This window comes from Podarcis erhardii, assembly GCF_964252035.2.
Source record: "Podarcis erhardii genome assembly, chromosome: 15".
NCBI classification, from domain to species: Eukaryota; Metazoa; Chordata; class Lepidosauria; order Squamata; family Lacertidae; genus Podarcis; species Podarcis erhardii.
The window spans coordinates 10,692,057-10,719,792 of NC_138505.1; the positions used below are offsets into that span (position 1 = coordinate 10,692,057).

Below are 27,736 nucleotides of genomic sequence, written 5' to 3' on the forward strand. Positions count from 1 at the left end.
AACCCCATTTACCTAGGAATAAGCCTCATTGAACTCAGTGGGAGTTACGTCTGAGTAGACACAGTTTGGGGTAAAATTTGTTGGTTTAGGTTACATACCGATTTCAAGGCGGCTCAGATTCCTTCTACACAGTGGGATTTACTGCTGAATAAGCATGCATAGGATTGTGCAGCAAGCGAGGCTGCCAATCCTATGCGCACTTACCCGAGAGCAAAACCCATTCAACTCAATGGGGTTTACTCTGAAGAAATATGCCTAGGATTGCCTTATAAGTAGATCAGCAAAGGGCCTTGTGGAACAGGTGGATTTGAGGAGCAATGAGAAGGAATTTATGGATACAACTCGGGCAGTAAATAGGAATTTAAAATCAGTTTAATATATTCTGTTAACAACTACTAAAAGGAATCCCAGGACGAGGACCCGTCTGTACAACGTCATCAATCCACAGCATGAATGCACAATACAGAAACGAATGAATAAATCCTGGAAATACATAATAATCGTTAATATTTTAGACCAACGTTTTGCAAAGGGCTCTCCACATTTATGGTGTGAATAACCATCGGTTGCATCTCCCCCGCTACACACAGCTCAGAAACCTCGGGCGGAGGTCGGGAGGCAAAGCAGGGCTGCCGGCGGGATACAAACAAGCCCCGCAAGCGACCCGCCCTCTCCGCTAGACAGCAGCCGAGCCGCTCTGCCGAGTCACCGCCGGGCGGGTTCGGCCAGGCGGCGGGGGGCGTGGCTTCCTCTGGCTCGCTCGCTTCGGCCGCCGCTCGGAGGGGGAGGAGGCGTGGCCTCGCCCGGGGATCGTTCGAAGTGGGCGGAGCTAGCGCTGCATCAGGACCAGTCGCCAGCTTCTGCATCCCTTGGAGTCGGGAGCATCCTCAGGGCCGCGGCAGAAGCGCCGCCGCTGCATCCGCTGAAGGGGCCTCCCTGCGCGCACCGGGCCGTCGCCGCCGCTCCATTCGCGCGCCGCCATGGCAGAGATCGCCAGCGTCCGCCCCAGCTTCGGTGAGTGGGGCCCGTGGGAGGCTGCTGCGCAATTCCCTCTCCCGCCCCCGCCCCGTTTCTCTTTGCCTTGGCCGTCCCCTCCTCCACCCGCTTCCCAGCGCAAAACACCGGGCCTTCCTGGGCATCCTGATCTCACCGCCACCCGCCACCCTCGCCGGAACCAGCTCAGGCCGTGCCCGCCACCATAATTCTGCCTTGGCAAGCATCCCATCCCTCTACCCCGACCTCCCCTTCTATTCTTGCTTGTGGCAACTGGCACATCTACAAACACCAGCGCGCTCAGCAGCCAGAGAGGGCCTTGTTTGCGCCGTCGAAGAGGCACCACCACCACCACCGTCACACGACCACCTGGCCTCCATCTCCGGGGTGGTGGGGTTTTTTTTTGGGGGGGTGACAGGTTCTCCACATCCTTACTGGCACGCACACCAGTCGTGCAAATAACGCGCGGCATTAGCTGGGCGCAAGCTCACGAACCGACCGCCAACGCTGATCCACAGGGGGAAATCTCTCTCTCCTCCTCCCCCACTACCCCGCTGCAACATTAGGATATTCGGACTGTGTGTGGCTGAGAAAGAATGCGTTCAAAGAAGCCCACACGCAGTTTGGGAAAGATTCCCCCCCCCCCAAATGTGGGGACGGAAACCCTCTTAGACTGCGCGATCCGATCCATGGAAGTCCCGCTGAGTTCATTGCTCCTAAGCGAGGAGGGCTGTAGGATTGCAGCCTGGAAGGCCAAATTGCCAGCTTGCTCCCTACGCCTCTTTGGTTCCCTTGTTCCCATTAATTTCATTTAAATAATAATAATCATCCAGTCTACACTTCTCCGTCTGGGTTTTGACAGCATTGGCCAACACGCGCACGCGGCCGCAATGCCCAGCATCACTCAGTATTTCACTCCCCTTCCAAGCACACACACAATATCCCCATCAGCATTTGGGCAGTGTGGAAATCTTCACATCAGCCACCCTGTAAGGAGGTGGGAGCACATGACAGCTCCCAAATCCGGGGCCAGGTCTCCTCCGGGCTTTCCAATCCCCAATGCCATCACCATTCGTCTTCGCGTGCTCTTCCCCGTCTCTCCCTTCCCGTCTCTCCCTTCCCGTCTCTCCCATCTCCCCGCCCCCACTCTCTCCTTGCACGGGCGTGCCTGGCCTTGGGAGCGGACTGGGTCAGTGCCAGGGGCAGATCCGAGTCCTTTGAAGAGATGCTTAGAGGGACACATGTGGGGTGGGTGGGTGGGTGGGGAGGCGGCAAGGCGTTGCCCTCTGGCCTCCTGCTCTCCTCCTGTGGGGGGCTGGAGGTGGGTGGAAGGGAAGGAGGGAGGGAGCAGGTGCACATGGTGGTGGCTAGGAGGAGGGCAGGATGACGTGATGTCTATTCCGGGCCAGGCAGCGCCCCAGCCCCCAGATAGCTTGGAGGGGAGGGTGGGCAAGAAAACAGCCTTTGTTCAATGCACCCCCTTTTTGCAGAGGTTGTGGAGCAAGCGAAATGTGGAGTTTCCTCACCCCCACCCCCCAAATTCACTCAGGTCGTTGCTTGCAAACCACACAGACCCTAGCCTGATGGCCTGTAACCTGGCCCAGCCATCCCATATAATTGCACCCCATCCATTGAGGGTTTGCTCAGAGACACCAAATCACTTCCTAACCCTAGCAGCTGCCCCCACCTCCATTGTTGAGACTCCCTGGGGTGTTCCCTCTGGGAGAAGTTTGAGGCCTCTCATCTATGCCAGGGATCATGATGTCTTCTCATTCATCCAACAGTGGCTTTTTAAACTGCCTCTCGGCATCTGTCTGCTCCAATCCATGCAAGAACGAGCCACAGGGACTATCAGCGTGGCCTCTAGGCAGCTCCTCTTTGCCAGGTTGCAGCAAAGTTTCTGGCAGGAGCATGAATATAAAAGCAAGAAGGGGGAGGGAAATAAAGCTATTCATTCCCCCCCCCCCAAATATACTGAAATGTAAATAGAATAGGATCCTCAGGCGTATTTGCGGACCTTTGATTTGTATTAAAAATCTACCTGTGTGCCATTCAGTGAAGTCTCAGCTTATTTCATGTTCTAATTCTAGTGTGCGCACATGTAATGCTGAACACATCTGCTGTCACACAATGGCATTTCTGAGAGAGAGGATCAAGGTTGCCTGCGTTTGTTAGGCCAGTGTGGAATGTTTTATGTTAATTAAAGCCCTCTGGTTTATTTATGTTTTTATCACCAAAAGTGCAGCCTTTTATTGTCCTCTGGGGTGGAAGGCTGTGTTGTGCTACAGCCCCAAAGCTAACTAAGGATGCAGAAGTGATAGCATCCTCTCTGCCCGGTTAAGTCACGTGAACGACGACGACAAGAAAAAAAATCACAGGGTCTAAAATTATGGATTTAGTTCTTCCAGAATAAATATAAGCACCTGGCTCTGGTTACTTGCAGTTACTAATGTAGAACGTGGTCTCCACCTCTTGTACAAGTGTGCATTGTGATAGCAGAGAGGCAACCCCAGTTGTTAATGACGGAATGGCTGAAGTGGATTGAAAGAGAAGCAAGCTGGATTAGACAGATGTTAGTATGTGTCCCCAATTAGAGTGTGCATACGTCACTGAGGATATTGTTTGAGGAGTTTAAAAACGCATATGGGGGATTATTATTGTTATTATGGGAGTTGTGAAATGTGGATGGATTTGGAGGTTGGCAGTTTAGTATCCAGTCTCCTTTTTTTTTTTTTTTTTTTGCAGATGTTTACAGTGCAGGTATATTCAATATTTCTGTTTTACACCCCATCATTTTAATTCATTGCTGCAGGAGTGACAGGCGCCCTGCAATATTGTCTCACAGGAACATAGGAAGCTAACTTGTACAGAGTCACACCATTTGTCCATCGATCTCAGTTCTGTCAACACTGACTGGCAGCAGCTCTCCAGGGTTTCAGGCATGGGGACAATTCTCAGGCCGACCTGGAGATGCTGAGGATTATACCTAGGACCTTCTGCCTCCATGCAGGTGCTCTACCCCTGACCTATGGTTCTTTCCCTGTTCATACAGCTTGCAAACACACACACAATCAGGCACATGCACATACTGTACATGCACACACCTCCTAAGGAAATATAGGCTTCACTCATATTTCTTATTAGCTGGGGGTAAGTCCCACTGAACTCAGCAGGAAGTTCTTCTGAGTAGGCATGTGCAAGATTGCACATAGCCACTGAATCACAGAAAACCAGTATTGCTTCTGACAGCCTTCTCCACCCTGGGGCCCTTCAGATATTGTTGGACTTCAGTTCCCATTAGCTCCAGCCAGCATGGCCCAGTGGTCAGGGATGATGGAAGCTGGAGCCCAGCAACATCTGGAGGGTCCCAGGGGAAGACTGGTCTCTGTTATGGTGGAATTACAACACTAGACAACTGCATACTTCCAACATTTCTCTGATAAAAATAGGGATGGTTTCCCCAGCCACTCTGGGCAGCTTCCAACATATATTAAAACATAATAAACCATTAGACATTTTAAGATTTCCCTATACTGTACCAAGGCTGCTTTCAGATGTCTTCTAAAGGTTGTATAGTTACTTATCTTCTTGGCTCAGGGGGTAACATAAGTCCACACTCTCCAACATTTTTCCAATGAAAACAGGGACATCCTGAGGAAAAGCGAAACATTCCAGGATCATATCAGAAACCAGGACAGCTTCTGTAAATCCAGGACTGTTCCTGGAAAATAGAGACACCTAGAGGGTCTGCAGTTTTATCTGCTCCTTGTTCCACAGGCCAATATGTTTGCCTTACAGCCAGGAGGCCTTTAAAAATAAAATAAAAAGGGTCATGTGCATGGTTTGATTACGTATACAGAAGGTGCAAACAAATGCTGCTGCCCAATCCTACTCAGGCACCAAAATCTATCCCCAATAGCAGTTCTGAAAAGATGCTCAGGCTTTGGCCAGTTTTCAAAAGAAGGGAATGAAAAGATGCTCAGGCTTTGGCCAGTTTTCAAAAGAAGGGAACTGCATAGGTCAGTGGTGGAGCACCTGTTTTGAAGGTTCCAGACTCATTCCTCAACATTTCCAGTTAGGGCTGGGAATTGTCCACTAATGAAAATTCTGAAGAGCTGTTGCCAGTTAGTGCTAGACAGCTCAGAGCCAAGATGGACCAATAGTCTGACAATATTGGCAGAATGCATTCCAACAGGCCTTATATATCAGGGACAGCCCATAATTTCTGGTAACTGTCTAATAATAATAATAATAATAATAATAATAATAATAATAATAATAATAATGCTGTCCTTATTTTGCATTTTGGGGAAAATACTGGGTTTCTAGAAGTTTTATCTCTGATTGTCCAGGATGTTGAGGCACAGATGTGTTTTAATTCTAATGTTCATGCATGGAGACAAAATGTCAGCAACTGTAGCTGCCCACCCAGATAGTGAAGGCTGCTGAATGTGCTGCAATTGCAGCTGTTCTGTGCAAAGTACAACCAGATCCATTGTGAAGCTAAGTATTCCGTTTAAGCTTTCTTAAGTGTGCCGGGTTGGGTTGGGTTTTTTTTTTTGTGTGTGTGTGTGTGGAAACAAAATGCAAATTGTTATGATAAAAGCAGCGAAGAGACTTGAAGAAGATGCAGTTTGGGAGTGTGTATGCGGGGGGGGGGGAGCGGTGTCAGGGAGTGAGAGATACGCTGAGAATAGGGGGGTGATAACAAAATCACATAGAATTATAGAATGCACACAAGATCGTTCATGTTTCCATCTGTGACGTGTTGCCGTAAGGGCTGCATGGGTTTGTTCAAGTGAATGTGATATTAGGGAGATTCTGGGTTTTTGTGAATGCAGATTTGTGTGAGTGTGCTTGCTTGTTTGTTTGCTTGCTTGCTTGCTCGCTTAATGTAATTGTATCCCGCCTTTCTCCCAAGCTGGGATTCAAGAAGGCTTACAAAATCTTGAAAACGTCATTATAAAAGACAAAGCAATGAAAATTAGTTAGAAACAATAAAATTAAAATGCAATATAAAACGCGTTTAGAGCCAATGTTAAAACGCCGATTGCCCAATGCTCATCATCATCTGCACTTGGGTTGTCAGAACAGGGAGGTCTTAGCTTGCCAGCAGAAAGATAACAAGGAGTGAGCCAGCCTATCCTTTCTTGGGAGGGAATTCTACAATATGGGTGCAGACACAGAAAAGTCTCTGTCTCGTGTCACCACCAACTGTGATGTTGATGGGAACTGTGAGGTGCTCACCAGAGAACCTTAGCACCCAGGCAGGTTCATACAGGGCGATACTGTCCTTCGGGTAACCTAGGCCCAAGCCATATATATATACACACACACACACACACATGCACTTGCATACACATTATTTATCATCATTCCCTCTATTGCCAATATCCAGGCTGTGAGTGCCTATTCTTCATGTAGCCAAAATGGCACTACCCATGCAAAAGAGAGCAGTATCTACATCTCAAGGTCTGCAAAAGTTCAGTCTTGAGGGTTATGAACTATTGAGGAACCTGAAAAATTTCCTGTTATGCATGCTTTGATCTGACATTATAAATACGGTTGCCTGCATCCATCTGTCTTGAGATATAATGGAGTGTGCCTCTGGGGGTGAAGTTGAACTTCTGCATTAGCAGACCTCCCCGGGGTGCAAACCTGGGCAGTGTGTATGGAGGTCCTGGGCTGCCCAGACAACAAACCCCCCCTCTCTGCCTTGCTGATGTGGTCCAAAGGAAAGCAGAGCAAGATGTTTGGCACCAGCTTGGGTGCAGGAGTTGCCAGAAGAGGAGTTTGGATTTGATATCCCGCTTTATCACTACCCTAAGGAGTCTCAAAGCAGCTAACATTCTCCTTTCCCTTCCTCCCCCACAACAAACACTCTGTGAGGTGAGTGGGGCTGAGAGACTTCAGAGAAGTGTGACTGGCCCAAGGTCACCCAGCAGCTGCATGAGGAGCGGGGAATCGAACCCAGTTCACCAGATTACGAGTCCACCGCTCTAACCACTACACCACACTGGCTGGTGAGAGCTGAGTGCAGGGTAGGAGGCGAACAAGGCGCCATCCAACAATCTTAGGGACTTCAGTCCCAATTTGTGTAGGATTTACTCCCTAGCATTTTCTCTGCCCGAAGATATCCCAAAAGAAAGCGGAGGTTTAGGAACAGAGGTTTCCTTCTCCTAGATCATGGGTAGGCAAACTAAGGCCTGGGGGCCGAATCCAGCCCAGTCGCCTTCTAAATCTGGCCCGTGGACGGTCCAGGAATCAGTGTGTTTTTACATGAGTAGAATGTGTGCTTTTATTTAAAATGCGTCTCTGGGTTATTTGTGCGGCATAGGAATTCGTTCTTTTTTTTTTTTCCTTCAAAATATAGTCCGGCCCCCCACAAGGTCTGAGGGACAGTGGATTGGCCCCCTGCTGAAAAAGTTTGCTGACCCCAGTCCTAGATGGGCTACCTTCCCAGGTGAACGAGCCCCATCTGCCCCTCACTTTCCTCTATAGCACCTGCAGAAACTGCCTTCCTGACCATTGGACCCACGCTTGGTCTTGTCCTCTCAATCCACAAGAGACTGTCTTCACATGCAGGGAAAGCCCCTAACTCACCGAGGGCTTGTGACCCATCGGCTACCTTCACCTGGTTTAGCTGGCCGGTTGAAGCCCATCCCAAGGTGTGGCTGCTGTCACCTGGAGCCACAGGTGAGAGATGAGTGGAGGGTAGGGACCAAAGGTGGACAAGCTAGCCCAGAAAGAGCACAGCATGTCCCCCACCAGAGGCACTACCCCTCCCCTAACTCTCTGTAAATAGTTATAAATCACAATTTACAATTAGTACCAATGGTGAAACTACACATAGCTCAACGATGGAAAAATAAAAATCCCCCAATACCCATAAACTGGCTGAGGAAAGCACGTGGATTATAAGACTAGCATACGAAAGGAACGTGGCATATAATCATTACAAAAACAAGTTCATTGAGAAATGGGCCTTATTCATTCAATTCTGGAATGACAAAGTAAGAGATGAAATACCTCCTTATAATTTATTCACATTAGTTTAATACTCTGTCTTTATGCAATAAGGAAAATGGAAGTAGAAATATTAAACTCCCACATCTGCATTATATGGCAGTACATAGGCAATGCTGCAACTAAATCTAACAGTCTTAAGGAAAGCATGTAGCAATAAGTCTATTTGCATATGAAATGCCTTCTAAATGAAACATGACTTTTTAGCATATATGAAAAACTATATAGTGATTTCTGCACAGATTTACAAACACAGCGTGACTAATAACTGTGCAGCAGCCATTAAGTATATTTTTGCCACTTTGGAACGACAGTGTTTGTTTTGGACTCTGTTTTCCATGTTTCCTTTATTTATTTTTTTAAAAACTGATTATGCAAAGCCTGAAATTTAGCCATTCAAGGTTTCAGGTGAGGGCATCTCCCAACTCAACCTAGAGGTGTCAGGATCAATCCCGGGACCCTTCTGCATACACAGCTTATGTTCTGCCACTGAGGTACAGCCCTTCCAGTGGCGACCCCTGTTCTAGGGGGATAAAGTGTCCCCTAATTATTTTTCAGCTGCCTGCTGTCTACTCTTAATGATTTTGGCTTTGTTTTAGAAGGGGGTGTCCTCTTGCACCAGGGTGTATTTTCTGGAATTTCTACCCCCCCACCCCTTGCAAATTAGGGTAATTCGCACAGGAATTTTTTTGAACGCCTTAGAGAGTGAACTAATTTATCATATTCACCATACTTTAGTAAATAGTTTTTTTGGGGGGGAGGCTTGGAAACTGCTAAGCTTGCCTAATATATTCACAGCTGGCTCCTGTTCATTGTTACTGATGAATTTATTAAATGCCTGGGGCGAGGGGGTGGGCAGGAATCAGAGGGAAATGAAAGCACTGGGGAAAAGAATTCCAAATCATTTCCACAGGAAAAATAAATAAATCACACCCCGCATCAGTTCCAGGCTTGCTTTGCCGTGCCTTGCAATAACCGGGCCTTTCTGTTCTCTCCAACAAACAAGAGGCACTGAGTTAATCTGGGTGATGTCATCAGCACAGCTGAGGTCACCCTTTTGTGTGTTATGACTTGAACATTAAATTCCATGGTTACCTTCTCATAGCTAGAGGCATGGAGAGCGGTATGACACCCCCTACTCACACATACTAAATCCCACCAGTGCATATATTTGTGTGTGTGTGTGTGTATTCTGCACTCATAATAAGGCTCTGTACACACTGTTCTTTAAAGCACATTAGAATCATAGAATCGCAGATTTGGAAGAGACCCCAAGGGTTATCTGGCCCATCAGTCAGTCCATGTTTATTTATGGCAAAGAGGGAGCATAATTTCTGCATAATTCTCTACATAAACAATAAAAATGGTTGATATGGGGTTTAACAATCAATAATGGCGCTGTGGGTTAAACCACACAGCTTAGGACTTGCTGATCAGAAGGTCGGCGGTTCGAATCCCCACGACGGGGTGAGTTCCCGTTGCTCGGTCCCTGCTCCTGCCAACCTAGCAATTCAAAAGCACATCAAAGCGCAAGTAGATAAATAGGTACCGCTCTGGCGGGAAGGTAAACGGTGTTTCCATGCATTGCTCTGGTTCGCCAGAAGCGGCTTAGTCATGCTGGCCACATGACCTGGAAGCTGTACGCCGGCTCCCTTGGCCAATAAAGCAAGATGAGCACTGCAACCCCAGAGTCATGACTGGACCTAATGGTCAGGGGTCCCTTTACCTTTACCTATGCTAATTAAGTGTTCTTAAAATACGTGCATCGAGTCCATCCCCTGCAAGTCAGGAATCTTTTGCCCAATGGTGGAGCTCGAACCCACAACCCTGAGATTAAAAATCTCATGCTCTACCAATTGAGCTATCCCCGGAGCATTAATACCCTCAAAGAATTCTGGGCACTGCGGTTTACCCCTTGTAGAACTACAATTCCCAGAAACCCTTATCAAGCTACACATAGAGTGCAGAATGCTTGTCAGAAGTAAAGCATGCTTTGAATAGGCTTTGAAGGCATAAGTGTCTATGCAGTTTTAAAAGATGTATTAAGAGACTTGTGGTACTTGAAAGGCTTACACAAGCCTAGGGCAAGTGTACCTGGCTGCATACCCTCCGACATTTCTCCAATGAAAATAGGGACATCCTATTCCATCATCATCAAAATAATCATTTTACTATTTATACTCTCCCCCCCTCATTTGACTGGGTTGCCCCAGCTACTCTGGGTAGCTTCGAACATATAAAAAAAATACTAAAACATTAAAACATTTAAGAACTTCCCTATACAGAGCTTCCTTCAGATGGCTCGGGGGTCAGATAACTCCATACCCTCCGACATTTCTCCAATGAAAACAGGGATGTTCTAAGGAAAAGGACATTCCGGGATAAAATCAGAAACCAGCAAATCTGGGTCTGTCCCTGGAAAACAAGGACACTTGGAGGGTCTGGGTTTTGCCCCCTGCCCCACTGCACGGGCCTGCAGTCTCACCCACATCATACCTTTTAAAGCTCATTTTGCCCCTCAAAGAATTTTGGGCGCTGTAGTTTAGCCCTCACAGAGTTATAATTCCCAGCAACCTTTAACTAACTGCAGCACCCAGAATTCTTTGAGGGAAAGAATGTGCCATGTCTTTGAAGGCTGAATACATTTAGAGCACACGGCTCTCCCAAAATAATCCTGGGAACTGTAGTTCATTATGGATGCTGGGAACTGTCATTCTGTGAAGGCTAAACTACAATTCCCAGGATTCTTGGGGGAAAGGCTTGTGATTTAAATGTAAGGGGTGTAAAGTAAAGGTAAAGGGACCCCTGACCATTTGGTCCAGTCACGGACGACTTTGGGGTTGCTGCGCTCATCTCGCTTTACTGGCCGAGGGAGACGGCGTACAGCTTCCGGGTCATGTGGCCAGCATGACTAAGCCGCTTCTGGCGAACCAGAGCAGTGCACAGAAATGCCGTTTACCTTCCCTCCAGAGCAGTACCTATTTATCTACTTCCACTTTGACGTGCTTTCGAACTGCTAGGTTGGCAGGAGCAGGGACCAAGCAATGGGAGCTCACCCCATCACGGGGATTCAAACCGCCGACCTTCTGATCAGCAAGTCCTAGGCTCTGTGGTTTAACCCACAGCGCCACCGCGTCCCTTTAACTACCACGTAGCCTTTAAAACCTGGGGGCAAGGACTGTCTCATCACTATTATTTGTGAGCTGCCCCAGGGAGACTTTCCTCATCTGGAGCTCAGGATAAATAAAGAGCAGCTGGCTGAATAGATTATCCATCCCAGTGGTCCCCAAAGGGGGTGCTGGGATTACCTAGGGCAGCCCTAGAAGGCGAATGGGCGGCAAGGGGGTGCTGAGGGTGTAAATGACTACCAGATTTGAAAAGCCGGTATCTGTGGATCAAGTTCATCAGTTTTGTTGAATTAATTAACCTAAATAGTTTTAATTGGATTTTGAATAAATGTGCAATTAATTGTTACTGTTCTCAGTGTTATGGTGCTATTATCAACCTTAGCAAGTCATGCAAACAGGTGTTCTGAATAATGCTTTTCTGATATATTGTCCAAATCCAGTTTCATATCTATGTCAGGATATTGGTTTCGTAATTTTAGGCTTGACAATATATCACAAATCAGGGTGTGGGTGGGGTAGGGTGCTGTGCAAAAAACCACAATGTGGTGAAAACTGTGAAGCCAGCCAGTGCCTTTACATAGCTCAGTCCTTATTTCAGGCATTGTGATATATCCGTATATCGCAATGGTTAGCTGGTGAGATATCGCAGTGTTGAAAACCAGATGTTGCCCAGCCCTAGTGGGGATGAGTTTATGGAAACCAAGGAGCCGATGGCTCAAAAAAGTTCGGGAACCACTGATTTATCCCCTCTCCCTTCCCCATTCCTCTCCACCTCACTCTTCCCCACCCACAGATGTCTCTCCGATCGTGGCGGGCCTGATTGGCGCCACCGTCTTAGTGGTGTCCGTCTCCATGACGGTCTTCGTGTGGACATGCTGCCATCAGCACGCGGAAAAGAAGCACAAGACACCGCCTTACAAGTTCATCCACATGCTGAAAGGCATCAGCATCTACCCAGAGACCCTGACCAACAAGAAGAAAATCATACGGATCCGGCGAGACAAGACGGGAGCTGCCATGAAAGACGGAAGAGGCAACCTTCTGGTGGACGCAGCAGAAGCTGGCCTGGTGGGCTCCGACAGGATCTCCAGCGCAGCTCCCTGCGTCAACCAGCTCCCGATCAAAGTTGATTATGGGGACGAGTTGAGCCCGGACCAGAGCTTGACTCCGGCGGGCAGCAAGCCTTCCTCTCCCTCTTCCCCAGAAGAAGAGGTCACTCTGGGGACGCTGACCTTCTCCGTGGACTACAACTTCCCCAAGAAAGCTCTGGTCGTGACCATCCAAGAAGCCCGTGGGTTGCCGGTCATGGACGAGCAAAACCAAGGCTCTGACCCCTACATCAAGATGACAATCCTGCCCGACAAGAGGCACCGGGTGAAGACGCGCGTCCTCCGCAAGACGCTGGACCCCGTCTTCGATGAGACCTTCACTTTCTACGGGATCCCCTACAGCCAGCTCCAGGACCTGGTCCTCCACTTCCTGGTGCTGAGCTTCGACCGCTTCTCTCGAGACGATGTCATCGGGGAGGTGATGGTGCCACTTGCCGGGGTGGACCCAAGCACAGGGAAGGTCCAGCTCACCAGGGAGATCATCAAAAGGAATATACAGGTAGGGGAGCTGGGACCCGGGGGTTTCACTAGGGGGACTGTCCAAGTTCCTTTTCCTTCTACAAGACCTTTAGAGACCCTAGGCACTTAAATGATTTTGGCACCCCCATATATATCAAATTCAAAATATAAACAATAACAAACTAGGAAATGATTTTTCGAAAAGAAACCTACAGTAAGATGGAAAATAACATTTATTTTTGCAAGCTTTCACCTTATTTACGTTTGGGGGGAAATTCTCCTCGCTTTTCTAAGTGCAAAGTCTTTGATCAGATCCTTACGTAATGTATCTGCTTCTACACTTAGTAGAGATAAGTCATTTTGCCTGCCTTGTTGCATGATTGTTCTGCTGGGGTTTCTTAAATATACATCAACTGAGAAAATGGAGGCCCAGCCGAATCGTTTGTAATATTTGTATGTAATTTTTTTCATTTATTGCGGGAGCCTTTTTCGTGGAACCTGGTTCAGCTGCACTGTACCAAATCTGGCAAGGGAAAATTTATGTGGTGCCCTCCTTCCCTTGATGCCCTAAGCATGTGCTTATGTTGCTTCATGCCCTGTTCTTGCTGTTGGTGTCCAAGCGAATGGGGTGGGATGAGGGGGCTGTGAGCCAGCAGTAGGGGTTGTACCTGCTGGTAGAACCCACAAGACAGGTGTACTGATGCAAGAGCCAAGGGGAACTGGTCTGTGAGATGGACCAGGACTGCCCATCTCAAGTCCAGCACCCTGTTCTAACAGCAACCAAACAGATGCCTTAATGCAATGTTGTTGGACTACAACTCCCATCATCTCTAGCCAGCAGGACCAGTGGTCAGGGATGGTGGGAATTACACAGTCCAACAACAGCAGGAAACCCAGGTTCAAGAAACACTACCCTAAAGGGAAGGAAACCCAAAAGCAGGGTCTGAGCACAGCAGCGACTCTCCTCACCTGGGACTATTAAGTAGTAGACTGCCACCGACAGTGCAGGGAGAAGACAGGCATCATGGCAAGGAACCAGTGATAGCCTGATCCTTAGTGAATCTTTCATTTATTTTATTTCACAGAATTTATATACTGCTTGATTGAGGGACACGGGTGGCGCTGTGGGTTAAACCACAGAGCCTAGGGCTTGTCAATCAGAAGGTCAGCGGTTCGAATCCCCGCGATGGGGTGAGCTCCCATTGCTCGGTCCCTGCTCCTGCCAACCTAGCAGTTCGAAAGCACCTCAAAGTGCAAGTAGATAAATAGGTACCGCTCTGGTGAAGGTAAACGGCGTTTCCGTGCGCTGCTCTGGTTCTCCAGAAGCGGCTCAGTCATGCTGGCCACATGACCCGGAAGCTGTACGCCGGCTCCCTCGGCCAATAAAGCGAGATGAGCACCGCAACCCCAGAGTCGGTCACGACTGGACCTACTGGTCAGGGGTCCCTTTATCTTTACTGATTGTAAAAAAACAAACACCCAGCAACCTCAAAGTGGTTCACAAAACGAATGAAACAATGAAATTACTAGTAAAATACAGTCATATTTACACAGCATAGTTATACAGTAAAATACAATTTAAAGTATTCAATAATAATTAAAATCAACAATAAGCTAAAAAGCAGATTAAAACACGTGTTTACATTTTATGTGACAATAGGCTTTGCCTAAACAAAAGAATGTTTTTAGCAGGTGCTGAAATGAGTGCAGCAAAGGTGCCTCTCAACAGGCAGGGACTTCCAAAGTATGGATGTAGCCCCAGTAAAAAAGATGGATTTTCTTACAAATGCAGACCAGGTATTATGTGGCAGCTTCAACAGCGCCGGTTATTATACCCACCAGTCGCTTTATACAAAAGGGAAAGCGTCAGAGTAACACGATAGGATAAAATGCAACACGTAAAAATGATCTGAAACCAGAAAAAACAAGAATAAAACCAGTAATGATACAAAATGCATAAGATGCTTGCCCAGTAACATATTAATAAGGAGAAGTCCTAGCCACCCCCAACTGAAAGTTGAGCACCAGTGCATGAGGCAACATTAAATAACCAAAGGTCGGAGTAAACAAAAGGTATCAGCCTGGCTCCCAGGGGCCGACAGGGATGGCGCCAGGCATGTCTCCCTGGGGAAAGCATTCCACAGACTTGTCTCATCCTCTCTGAAAGCCCTCCAAGTTGGTGGCCATCGCTGCCTTGTGTCGATGTGAATTCCATAGTTTCATTTTGTGCTGTTGGGGAACAAGTATCACCGTATTTTTCACTCTATAAGACGCACCAGACCACGAGACGCACCTAGTTTTTGGAGGAGGAAAACAAGAAAAAAAATATTCTGAATCTCAGAAGCCAGAACAACAAGAGGGATCGCTGTGCAGTGAAAGCAGCGATCCCTCTTGCTGTTCTGGCTTCTGGGATAGCTGCGTAGCCTGCATTCGCTCCATAAGACGCACACACATTTCCCCTTACTTTTTAGGAGGGAAAAAGTGAGTCTTATAGAGCAAAAAATACGGTAACTGTGCACCTCTGGGAATTGGAGACAAGGCAAAGGTTCACCACAGCAGCAACTGGGGCTGTTCTCAGGAGATCCAAAGAGAGCTGTTGTCCGAGCACAGGCCTTTTCTGCCTGGTCCAGAAGGACCTTTTCCTATTTTCCTAACTGCAGATTCCTTGCATTCTGCTGAAACTCCTGGGTTCTGCATGAGAGGATGCATCTCACGCTCAGAACAGCGCAATTCCAGTTTTCTGGGCATGTCTCTTCCTCCTCCTCCTCCTCTAAAGAGGAGGAGGAACATCTGTTCTGTAACCTGGGATTTTGCAAGGCATTGTTCCAGCCAGTGGAAGCGGCAGACTCCCCGGGAGTGCGAGCAGTAATGCAAACAAGCGCAGAGCTGGCAAGGACAGTAATCAGACCAAGGATTGGGGTCAGCCGCCTTCAAAGTGGGAGCTGGAAAGCAGCCAGATCAGCACTATGGAGGAGGGCGCTTTGGGAAACTGGGCTACATTACGACAGATAAACAGGATGTGGATTTTTGCTCAGGCAATACACAATCTAATGTGTTTTTTCTCTCTGTGTGTGCTTAGATCCCAAACAAACGTAACAGGCAGATTTGGGAGGAAGGGAAATAGCACAGTGTCAGGGAATCTGTCCCGGGTTCAATCCCAGCATCTGCAGATAGGGCTGGGAGAGATTCTGCATTTGAAATCCTGGACAGTTCTTGCAGGTCAGTGCGGACGATACTGAACTAGAGGGGCTAATGTTCTGACTCTGCAAAAGGTAGTTTCCTCTGCTTCTGTGGTCTGCTGCAGGGATGGGAAGCCTGTTGCCCTTTAGATGCTGTGTGTGACATTGTGGCCCGCTTTATCACTACCCGAAGGAGTCTCAAAGCGGCTCACATTCTCCTTTCCCTTCCTCCCCCACAACAAACACTCTGTGGGGTGAGTGGGGCTGAGAGACTTCAGAGAAGTGTGACTGGCCCAAGGTCACCCAGCAGCTGCATGTGGAGGAGCAGGGAAGTGAACCCGGTTCACCAGATTACGAGACTACCGCTCTTAACCACTACACCACGCTGGCTCCACACTGCTGTTGGACTCCAACTCCCAGCAGCCCTTGCAAGAGGGGCCAATGGTCAGGGATGAGCTGCATCCAGCAGCATCCTTTCAGGAGCCACATCCCAAGGGCAGGCAGAGGCAGAATGGGCAAAGCAACAAAGGTTTCCTTTGTACAGTAGGCTGCTTTTCTACACTCACCCCCATCTCTATGCTCCATCCAAGCAAGTAAAAAGGAATAGCAGAGTTCAAGGACTCATTCCAGCCAGGGAGATGCACCACGGGAGGGTGAAAAGCAGGGCTGATAAGGAATGTACATAAGGAACACATGTGGAGAGACCCAAGGGCCAGTTGGAGAGATCTGGAGGGCCACACCAGAGATTCTCCATCGTTGGCACAAAAGCAAGCTCCTCTGGCAAATCTTTGGCTTCTGCTTTGAGTTGTCTAGACATTTCTTTAATTAGGCAGGATGGGTGGCTTTCAAATAAATACATAAATCCTGCTTCAATGGGATGACACACCTCTTTGCACAATTGGGGGGGGGGATAAAACCTTTGGGCTCGTAAACCAGCTGCTGTCGGGCTTTCTAGGCAGTTAAGCTTCCCTTGCTTCTGTCTGGCTTCCAAGCTGCAACTATTACACCGTTCTAGCTGGTCTGAGGATCTGTGATGGGGAGGGGGTCCCCCTCCCCTCGAGCAAAGTCAGAACGCAATTGACACTGGAATAGAAAGCGACCGGCATGCAGTTATTCCTGCGGCTGAAAACTGGAAATGTTGCCATGTCTTGCTTGTGGGCTTCCCATAATGGGTATCTGATTCACCACAGGGAAAACATGATGCTGGATTAGAGACGGCCCAGCGGGCTGTTCTTATGATGCAGAGAGGGAAGGGAAAGTGAGTTACAGGCAAGCAGTTAGGAGTCGCATCTTTCAGGACCAGGGAGAACTCCTTGAGACAAGAGGAAGCCAATCCAATGAAGGCTCCCTTTTTCTGCCTTCCCCCTTCCAATGTTTTTGGACAATAGTTCCCATCAGCCCCAGCCAGCATGACCAGTGATTAGGACTCCCACCCTACAAATGAAGCTGCAAGGAATTTAAATCGATGCCTTTGTAAACTACAGTCATACCTCGGGTTACAGAAGCTTCCGGTTGCGTTTTTTCGGGTTACGGACCACCAAAACCCAGAAGTACCGGAATGGGTTACTTCCGGGTTTCGGCGGTCACACATGCACAGAAGTGCTAAATTGCGCTTTGCGCATGCGCAAGCGCCGAATTGCAACCCGAGCATGCGCATACACGCAGCTGCAGGTTGTGAACGCTGCGGGTTGTGAACGTGCATCCCGCACAGATCACGTTCACAACCCAAGCGCCCACTGTACTTTGCTGTTTGGGGCGGCGGGGAAGGTTTTCACTATCAGAGTCAAAAGAGGTGGGGGTGGGGAATCTGTCTGGCTCTCCGTGTCCCATCAGCCTCAGCCACCACAGCCAACAGTTCAGAGATCATGGGGACTGGAGTCCAGCAACACCTGGAGAGCCACAGCTTCCACACGCCTCTCCTAGACACATGTCCCAGCCAATCAGGGATCACACATTAAATGCACTTACAAAGCAGGGAATGAAGAGCTCATGGCCTTCCAGATATTGTTGGACTACGTCTCTCACCAGCCCCTAGCCTGCGTGGGTCCGTAGCTCAGTGGTAAAGCAACTGTCACAAGGTCCCAGGTTCTGTCCCCAGCATCTCCAGGTAGGGCTCGGAATGCCCCCTCCCCGCCTGAAACTCTGGAGAGCTGCTGCCAATCAGTGTGGACAGTACTGAGCTGAGTGGACCCCATGGTCTGACTCAGCGAGAGGCAGTTTCCTATTTTTCCAAGAGTCCCAAAAGCTGGGCAGAGAAGCTTGGAAGGCCCTTGACCTTAGGACACGTGCTTGCGTAGGAAGAGAGTTCAATGGGAGAACAGGAGGGAGAGGAAAATATGCGAGGAAAATTAAAACTGGTAATGGAAGGAGGAGGGGAGTACAGCCTGTGGCAGTGGGTCAGTTCAGACACTGGTGCAGATGGCGAAGAGTCGTTTGGCCCAAACTGGGCACTTTCCACTTGTGATTCCGGGAGGAAGGGAAAGGAGCAGGAATGGCTTTAGACAAACGTTAACTCAAGAGTCCCGGGCAGTTCCCAAAATGCCGAATCTAGGACACGACGGCCATGGCAACCCGGCCTGCTATTCACAGCCTTAACAACGGCTTTTTAAAAAACAGTTGGCAAGGCTCTGTTTTATTTCCACTGTATTAACTCCCTTTCAACACAGCCATGTCTTTCCCTTAAAAAAGAAGAAGAAATGACCTACTCACTACGGACAAGTAATCTACACCACCGAAAAGCATTTAAGGCCACAACGGAAGCACGGAGGATGTAAACAATAAAACGCCACACCCTCCCCGATTGCAGAGTTCGCTGGTGATTTCGAACCAGCTTTTTAAGGTGGTGGTGGCTCTTTCCTAGGAGGTCAATATTCTGGTCCCCTTCAAAGGTGGGCCATAGGAAGCTGCCTTATACAGAGTCCATCTAGACCCCTCGGGGGGTTACCCACACTGACTGGCAGCAGTGGATCTCCAGGGCTGCAGGTGACAGGTCTCTCCCAGCCCTACCTGAAGGAGTGAACCTAGGAAGTTCTTCACTTCAAGCAGGTGCTCTCCCACTGACCTACAGCCCTTCCTCTAGAAATACAAGATTCTAGTCCTCATTGTTCTGCACAAAGAGCTGATTTTAAATAGGAACATGGGAAGCTGTCTTATACAGTAGTACTTTGAGTTAAGAACTTAATTCGTTCCGGAGGTCTGTTCTCAACCTGAAACTGTTCTTAACCTGAGGTACCACTTTAGCTAATGGGGCCTCCCGCCGCCACTGCACGATTTTTGTTCTCATCCTGAAGCAAAGTTCTTAACCCGAGGTACTATTTCTGGGTTAGCGGAGTCTGTAACCTGAAGCATCTGTAACCTGAGGTACCACTGTACAATGTGTAAAACAAATGAGCACATGCGTTCAAACGAAAAAGACAAAGACAACCCTGGTCTCACAGGTTCATACTTTGGAACTCCCTGCTGATTGACATAAAGGCATGCGCCTTCACTACAGTGGTACCTCGGGTAACATACGTTTCAGGTTACAGACTCCGCTAACCCAGAAATAGTACCTCGGATTAAGAACTTTGCTTCAGGATGAGAACAGAAATTGTGCAGCGGTGGCGCGGCGGCAGCGGGAGGCCCCATTAGCTAAAGTGGTGCTTCAGGTTAAGTACAGTTTCAGGTTAAGAACGGACCTCCAGAACGAATTAAGTTCTTAACCCAAGGTACCACTGTATATCAAGTTAGGTCAAGGGTCCACCTAGCTCGGCGTTACCTATATTGACCGGAAGCTATCTTGTACCGTGTCAGACCATTGTTCTGTATAATAATAATAATAATAATAACTGCTGTAGAAACAGGTTGTTGGACTAGATGGGCCTTCTTATGTTCTCCTTCCCCACTGGCTTCCTTCAGCTGACCCTTTCTAGATGATTATTTGCAGAAGCAGATGGGTGGACCTGAGGGTGGCCAGGGCTGTTTGGGGTCTGTTGTTCTGAGGATGTGCGACCTTATCTTTTTCCAGAAATGCGTCAGCAGAGGGGAGCTGCAGGTTTCCTTGTCTTACCATCCTGTCGCCCAGAGGATGACTGTGGTGGTTTTGAAGGCGAGACATCTGCCCAAGATGGACATCACCGGCCTCTCAGGTAGAAGCTATTTACTCCACCTCATCTCCATGTTTTCCTTGTGTGCCCCTTTGAACGCTCTTTTGTTCGTGTTACTTTTTAATGAGGGGTGGATCTGTTCATTTTGGTTCCTCTCGGTTTCTCGTTTTTTCACCCAACCTTAAATTCAGTTCCCTGCATTTCGGCAGTGATTTGCTTTTTATAAGTGAAAACCTGTCAGCATTCTACTGCAATTCCCCTCCCAATAAACCCAGTTTTGTTGGCAGTTTTGCCTAATAGACGCATTTTGCAAAGCAATTTCCCCGCTTTTGTGTGCAATTTTATGCACACCTGGTACGTGCATTTTCGTACACATTGTTGGAGAACACACAGTGCTGCAAAATTTGGAGAAGTGCAAAGGATGGCTGTGCTTCAATTCACATAGTTTCAGAGAACGCAGATTTTGTAGGTCCGCCTTTAAATGCAAACTGAGTTTCTCCCTCCCTCCCATTTGTAATCTGAGGCAGCTTATGAATCCTGTGCATCTTGGAGAGATTAGAAGGCAGCCATCCCTTTCTCCTAATGTTTGCCCCAAATCTGCTTTCCTGCAACTGAAGCCCACTAGATCTAGTCCTGGCCAGGACAGCAGCAAAGAACATCTCTTTACCCTCTTCTATGTGGCAGCCTGAAAAGATGGCACTGTGAAGTGCCCTAAGCATTAAAAAAAAAAACCACACCCCAACATCTCCAGGGTGTTTGAAATGTAAAGCCCCGAAGAAACAACTTGATCCTTCATTTGATGTTCATACCTTTCGAGGACAAATTCCAGCTAGGCAAAGAGCACTCGAGGAAGGTGCGGAGCAGGGCTGGTGAGGGGCGTGGCCTGGGAAGAGGGGGCATGGTCTGAAGAGACTCCGGAAGGCTGGATAGCATGACATAGTTGGCATTTCTCCATCCCTGACTTGCACAGGCCAGGATCGCAACGTTCAGTGGCTTTGCTTTATTTTTCAGTTACCTCCCTCAACGCGAACTCTGGTTCACGAACCCCTAACAGAATGTCAGGGAGGAAAACGTTCTCCTCTTGAGATAGCAACCTTGTGTTTAGGAGATTGGGGTTATGGTTTGGCTTGCCTCAACTTGAGCTGCTTGCTTTTCAGGGTCCCCACCCATGCCCCAGAAACTCTGCCATCATACAAATTCCTAGAAGAGGAGAGGTCTTAGCCAAGGGCTAAACAGAACATCCATGTGGATTGGCAGTATATCTCTGAATACTAGTTGTTAGGGGCACATCATGGGAGAGATTCTGTTGCCCTTCAGGCCCAGGTTCTGAGCTTCTTGGAGACATCTGGCCAGGCTAAATGGACCTTTGGTCTGTTTCTTATGTTTTTACCTTCAGTCCCGTTCCAGGACTTGGGAACATATGAGAGAAGCAGAGAAGCCAGGGATTGGGGAAGACTGTGGCCTTCCTGATTGATGGTGGACTACAACTCCCATCAGCCCCTAGCCAGCATGGCCAATGGTCAAGGATGATGGGAGCTGGAGTCCAGCAACGTCTGGAGGGACACACGTTCCTCCAGGAATCTGCCTTACACTGAATCAGACCCTTGATCTGGCTGAAATCTGAGCATTGTCTACAATCATAGAAACATTGATTCACAGAAGCATAGAGTTGGAAGGGAGCATCCGTGGCAGATGGACATCCAACCTCTGCTTAAAAACCTCCAGTGATTGGCAGGAGCTCTCTGCAGAGTCTCAGGCAGCTCTCTCCAGGTCTTTCTCATCCCTACCTGGGTTTGCAAGGGTTTGGACTCAAATAATAATAATTTTAATAATAATCATTTATTATTTGTACCCTGCCCATCTGGGTAGGTTTACCTAGCCACTCTGGGCGGCTTCCAACAAAGATTAAAAATACATTAAAATGTCACACATTGAAAACTTCCCTGAACAGGGCTGCCTTCAGATGTCTTCTAAATGTCAGGTAGTTGTTTACCTCTTTGACATCTGGTGGGGGGGCGTTCCACAGGGCGGGTGCAACTACCGAGAAGGCCCTCTGCCTGGTTCCCTGTAACTTGGCTTCTCGCAGTGAGGGAACCACTAGAAGGCCCTTGGCGCTGGACTTCAGCGTTCAGGCAGAACGATGGGGGTGGAGATGCTCCTTCAGGTATACAGGTATATTGAATGACCCTTTGGGTCCCTTCCAACTCTACAATTCTATTATTCTGATGTGTTCAGGGCAGCTGTTTACCAGCTCCATCTGGTATGCCGGCTGAGACCCCACAACTTTTAGAAGACACCTAAAGGCAGTCCTGTATTGGGATTTTTTTTTAATGGTTAGAGTTTTATTATGTTTTCTATATGTTGGAGGGACGCGGGTGGCGCTGTGGGTTAAACCACAGAGCCTAGGACTTGCCAATCAGAAGGTCGGCGGTTCAAATCCCCGCGACGGGGTGAGCTCCCGTTGCTCAGTCCCTGCTCCTGCCAACCTAGCAGTTCGAAAGCACGTCAAAGTGCAAGTAGATAAATAGGTACCACTCTGGCAGGAAGGTAAACGGCGTTTCCGTGCGCTGCTCTGGTTCACCAGAAGCGGCTTAGTCATGCTGGCCACATGAGCTGTACGCCGGCTCCCGCGGCCAATAAAGCGAGATGAGTGCCGCAACCCCAGAGTCGGTCAAGACTAGACCTAATGGTCAGGGGTTCCTTTACCTTATATATGTTGGAAGCCAGGGGCAACCCAACCACTCTGGGCAGGATATAAATAATAAAAAAAATATTATTATCATCATCATTATTCCTTTACAGTGGTGCCTCGCAAGATGAAATTAATCCGTTCCGCGAGTCTCTTCGTCTAGCGGTTTTTTCGTCTTGCGAAGCACGGCTATTAGCGGCTTAGCGGCTATTAGCGGCTTAGCGACTTTAAGAAAAAGGAAAAAAACTTGCAAGAACTCGCAAGACGTTTCATCTTGCGAAGCAAGCCCATAGGGAAATTCGTCTTGCAGAATGACTCAAAAGACGGAAAACTCTTTCGTCTAGCGAGTTTTTCATCTTGTGAGGCATTCGTCTTGCGGGGCACCACTGTACTTTCTTCATAAACATGGTTAGCCAATCTCACTCCAATTAGGGTGAGGGGAGGTCCCTGCTCATTCTGCTGAGTGGGGCAGTTCCCAGAGTTCTGTCCCCCAAAAATCCCGCTCACTGGTACCTCCAGTTATTGGCCTGTGTTATTGGCTCGCTCCTGTCCCTTCTTTCCGGCAGACCCCTACGTCAAGGTGAACGTGTACTACGGCAGAAAGCGCATAGCCAAAAAGAAAACTCACGTCAAGAAGTGCACTTTGAACCCCGTCTTCAACGAATCCTTCATCTACGACATCCCCGTGGATCTCCTCCCGGACGTCAGCATCGAATTCCTGGTCATCGACTTCGACCGCACCACGAAAAACGAAGTGGTGGGCCGGCTCATCCTGGGAGCGCACAGCGTCACGGTGGGCGGCGTGGAACACTGGCGGGAAGTGTGCGAGAGCCCCAGGAAGCAGATCGCCAAATGGCACAGCTTGAGCGAATACTAGCAGGGTGAGCGGGGGGGCACCGGGCGCTTGCACCAGACACCCCCGCGCAAACAGACACTTGGCCTTTCATTTCCTCCTCCTCCTCCCGCCTTCCGTCTTAGTCGTAGAAACTTAAAGGTTTCCGTACGAAGCAGCTGATCGGTTCTCTCTAGTGATGTTTAACTTTTGCAGGGCACACTAAAAGTTCTAAAAAAAAGAAAAAGGGAAAAAAAGGAACTTACAAAAAGTTAAAAAATAAAACTTAACAAAAAAAAAGAGCATTAATTTTAATAAATACCACAAAACATATATATATATAAATATATATAATAAAATAAAAAGGTGTAACCGCACTGTTGCATGCCGAATACAAAAGTTTAAAAAAACCACAAAAAAATAATAATATAACTTTACCAATATCAAAAGTACAGTTTTTAATACGATTTATCTGTCACTATGAAAGTCGTGTTTTGTGCTGAACTGTATTTGTTGGTAATTCACCTCAATTGGCCTATTCAGCTTCTTTCCCAACTTATTCTTTTTAAAAAATAATAATAATATTGGATTCTGGTGTTGAATCGCTGGTTCTTTGTTGACATCGTCTGCCCACCCCCTTCCTGTTGATTCTTTGCAATTCTTTGTGACTTGGGTGATCTAATGCTGTTGATGTACATGCAATGGTTTTGGGGCATCTGTCTTGGATCAGAGAGATCTCAGAGTGGATGGAAATGGTTCCTGTGAATTATAACTGCTGCTGAAAGCAATTCCCTCCCTGTAAAACAGGATCCTGGAATAATTCCTTTGTCCTTGTTGTCCAGAACATTGCAAGATGCTCTCCACTCCATCCACTTCCGAAGCAGTCTCTTTCAAAGAAAAAGACTTCATTTGGAGTTGGACCAGGAGGCATCTATCTCCCTCTTAATCTTTCAAGCCAAGTCTTTGTCCTGTCTCTACAATGACTGGAGAGCAGGCCTCTTAGGTGTTGCTCATCTCAAGCAGGAAAGTGCCCCTTGAGCTGTGCCGCCTGAAGCAGTGGCGCAGGCTACTGATGTAGCAGACCCGGCCCTGCCAATAGGCGACTAGACCGGGTTGCATGTGCATTGATCCTAATGCCTACAAGGGTGGCAAGCAGGTAACTCTCACAAAGATCTCACCACCAATGTTTATTTACTATTACTGTTGTCATTAATTTGAGCCTGGTCAGCTTCCCATGCATGCTTCACAGCTAGACCAGCCGACAGAAATAAATAGCCACTGGAGATCTATATCTAGGCAAGAGTTTTCCAGATCCACAACCTCCCCTTGCAACATTCTGGGCACCTGAAATGCCCCACCAACATTTACTGGTGACGGAGTGTGCAAGCTTTCAAGCTGACACAGAAGCCAACCCCAGATAGGGCAAGATTGTCTGCTGAAGAGCTCTGCGTAATCCAGAAGCCTGCAACTTCCACATCAACAGATAGGGCTGAAAGAAAAGTCAGTCTTCCCTACCCAGCCTCCTTTCCCGTCAGCCATTTGTGAAGCAAGGCAGATCCAAGTTAAGGGGGAAGCCACGTGGGAAATGGGTGTTTCAATATTCACCAAGTCACATCCATGCACTTAACTCATCCTGTGCCCTGTACGCTGTAAATACTGTATCATACTTTAAAACAAAAACTAGGAGAAGAAATCGTTTCAGTGGTGGGGAGGCACCTTGGCCGCAGAGAGGTGAACTGTCTCAGCACAGCCCCATGGGAGGTAGCTCCATTTCACACAGAGCAAACCCATTGAAATTCAGGGGCCTAAGGGAGTTGTGTCCATCAGTTTCAATGGGTCTGCTCCGTGGAGCTCTAACATTGGATGCAACTTTGTGTTTGGGGGAGAAGGAAGACTACTGGAAACCCAGCCCTTCCCTCCCTAAAAGCCCTTGGGGGTTCAGTTTCCTTCCATGCTTGATCTAGTTCAGGCACCCCCAAACTCCGTCCCTCCAGATGTTCTGGGACTACAACTCCTATCATCCCTAGCTAACAGGACCAGTGGTCAGGGATGATGGGAGTTGTAGTCCGAAAGCAGCTGGAGGGCCGAGTTTGCCCATGCCTGCTCTAGTTTCTGAGTCTGGAAACGGAGTCACATACAACCCCCCACCCCCGTCCAGGAGAGCTAGAGGGATCAATGCCCAGGACGCACCAACTCACCCCCATTTCCACCTCCCGTCAAACCAGGTAGATCTCTCATCAATTCGCAGTTGGTTGGCAGGAGCTTCTCACTTAGCTAATAGCTAAAACTTCACCCCTCAGAAATAGAGCCCTGGAGGGGGAGCTGTTGTCTCCAACTAAGTGCTACTCAGAGTAGACCCACTGAAATTAATGAGTCTACTCTAGCATGTTTTCTGTCAGTGGGCCCCGGGTCCAGTACTGACCACAAATTCAAAGACTGAGCACCTTATCGTTTAATTTTTTGGGAGAGGGGGTACGCTTGCCAGCCTTGGCAACTATTTTTTTTGGGGGGGGGGGTATCAGGGTTCCAGTAGATCAGCCTTCCTCATGCTGGCTGGGGTTGATGGGAGCTGCACTCCAAAACACCCAGAGGGCACCAGGTTGAGGAAGGCTGCAGGAGAGTGTTGCTGGACTACAACTCCCATCATGCCCAGCCAGCTTTGCCATTGGTTAAGGATGCGGAACACAGTAGTGAAGAATGCTGATCCTACAAGCCCGAAGCCTACCAACGCCTGCCCTAAAGGATGTGTTGCAAGGTAAGCTATGAAGCACTGCTGTAAAATGGCTGGGTGGCCTCAATACCTGCAAGTCCCGCCTGTCCCAAGTGCCATGGCTCAATGACCAGGGGTGATGGGAATTGTAGTACAGCAACACTTAGAGGGTTTCCCCCAGCCCAGGAGTAAGATTTATTGAGAGACAGACACTCAGAACCATTTCAGAACGGGGAGAATTAGGACCTCTTCTCTGCACAGGCCAGGTTGGTGCCGAATTTGGAATTCAAACTGATCATCTTGACGCTTAATCCTTACATCACCCCCTTCCTCCTCAACCCAATTTTGACCCCAATTACCGATAGATTAGGGCTCATCTTGAATTATCAATTTTAATTATCCCCGCTTTTTTTTTTTTTAAAAAAACACTTTTCAATGCAAATAAAACCCATCTTTCTTAAGCCTAAATCATCTCTCCTTCCTCCAGCTGTAAAGAGGGGAAAAAATGAAGTTGTTGTCAAGGAAATGTGCTCAGGGTTAAAATAGATTTAGGCTTATTGGGCAGATGTGAAGAAATCCATTACTCCTTAGGAATAATGGGGAAATAAAGAGGGTCAGATAACAGTCGGGTTTTGGGTTTGTTTGTTTTTATTAAAAAAATGTATTGACAGCTGCCTCACTGTAATATCTCCCAAATGTGGGTCATTTTCGGTTGGGATTTTGTTTTTGTTTTCCTTTTCACCTCGTGTCTATTGTAAAATTAAAAAGAAAAAAAAATAACTTGGACAAGTTACAACTTGGTGTCAAAACAAAACAAAAAAAGTAAGAAAAAAATAACTTGAACCGTTGTACAACTGCATAATGCTGTAATGCTAACCTAACAAATATGTAATGCTACCTGTAATGTCAAAATTGTTTTAACGCACATTGAGCGTTCAAATAAAGATGGAGTCACTTTAACTTTACTTACTGATCGCAAAATAATTATTTTCAGGCTGCTGGAGCCACACACTTTCATCAACAGAGGGTCCCACTGCTCAGCGGTAGAGCGATCTCCTTTTGAAAGGATCCCACATGGCAGAGAGGTAGTGAGGGCAAGGAGGGGGAAGAACGTCCATTAAAGCAGACATGAACGGGATAGACTGAGTAGAAGTTCCCTTCCTGTTTGCAGAAGACTCGGTTGGGTCTGCAACAAAGTGTTGCTGTGCAGCACGCTCCTGTTCAGGACCACTGTTCTGTCTCCTGCACAACACATGCAAACAGAAGCTCTTGTGATCCCTCTTCACAAGGAGCTCTGGCAATTGTCGCTATGAGAACAATTCTCAGCACCCTTAAGAACATAAAGCGTGTTAAGGAAAGCACAAAGGAGGACTTCCTTTTATCGGCCCTTAACAAACTACAGCTCCCAGGATTTCTCAGGAGACGTCCTAACTTGTTTAAAATAGCATTGCAGTGCTTTAGATGTATGGTTCAAATGTAGCCCTAATGATCTCGAGGTAAAGGTAAAGGTAAAGGGACCCCTGACC

At 47.9% G+C, this 27,736-nt stretch overlaps 1 protein-coding gene and 1 long non-coding RNA gene across 2 annotated transcripts; one reads left to right on the plus strand and one right to left on the minus strand.

Moving 5' to 3' along the window:
• The first annotated feature begins 812 nt into the window (after positions 1 to 812).
• On the plus strand, positions 813 to 26,624 carry SYT11 (synaptotagmin 11). The gene is made up of 4 exons (XM_081841133.1): positions 813 to 1,014; positions 11,941 to 12,755; positions 19,901 to 20,024; positions 23,235 to 26,624. Exons 1-4 carry the CDS (start codon positions 981 to 983, stop codon positions 23,543 to 23,545), a joined length of 1,284 nt encoding a protein of 427 aa, XP_081697259.1. The 5' UTR covers positions 813 to 980; the 3' UTR covers positions 23,546 to 26,624.
• LOC309330203 lies at positions 23,701 to 27,713 on the minus strand. Its single transcript, XR_014151373.1, has 2 exons — positions 27,181 to 27,713; positions 23,701 to 23,731 (listed from the first exon to the last, which is right to left on the minus strand). It is a non-coding gene; the product is annotated as an uncharacterized lncRNA (long non-coding RNA).
• Between the last annotated feature and the right edge of the window lie 23 nt (positions 27,714 to 27,736).

What these genes read in the sequence shown, in the direction of transcription:
- SYT11 (XM_081841133.1), top strand. Translation starts at nt 981, where the DNA reads ATGGCAGAGATCGCCAGCGTCCGCCCCAGCTTCG. An exon ending in CAGCGTCCGCCCCAGCTTCG is followed by an intron (nt 1,015 to 11,940) that starts GTGAGTGGGGCC and finishes CCCCACCCACAG; the next exon opens with ATGTCTCTCCGATCGTGGCG. An exon ending in TCATCAAAAGGAATATACAG is followed by an intron (nt 12,756 to 19,900) that starts GTAGGGGAGCTG and finishes ATCTTTTTCCAG; the next exon opens with AAATGCGTCAGCAGAGGGGA.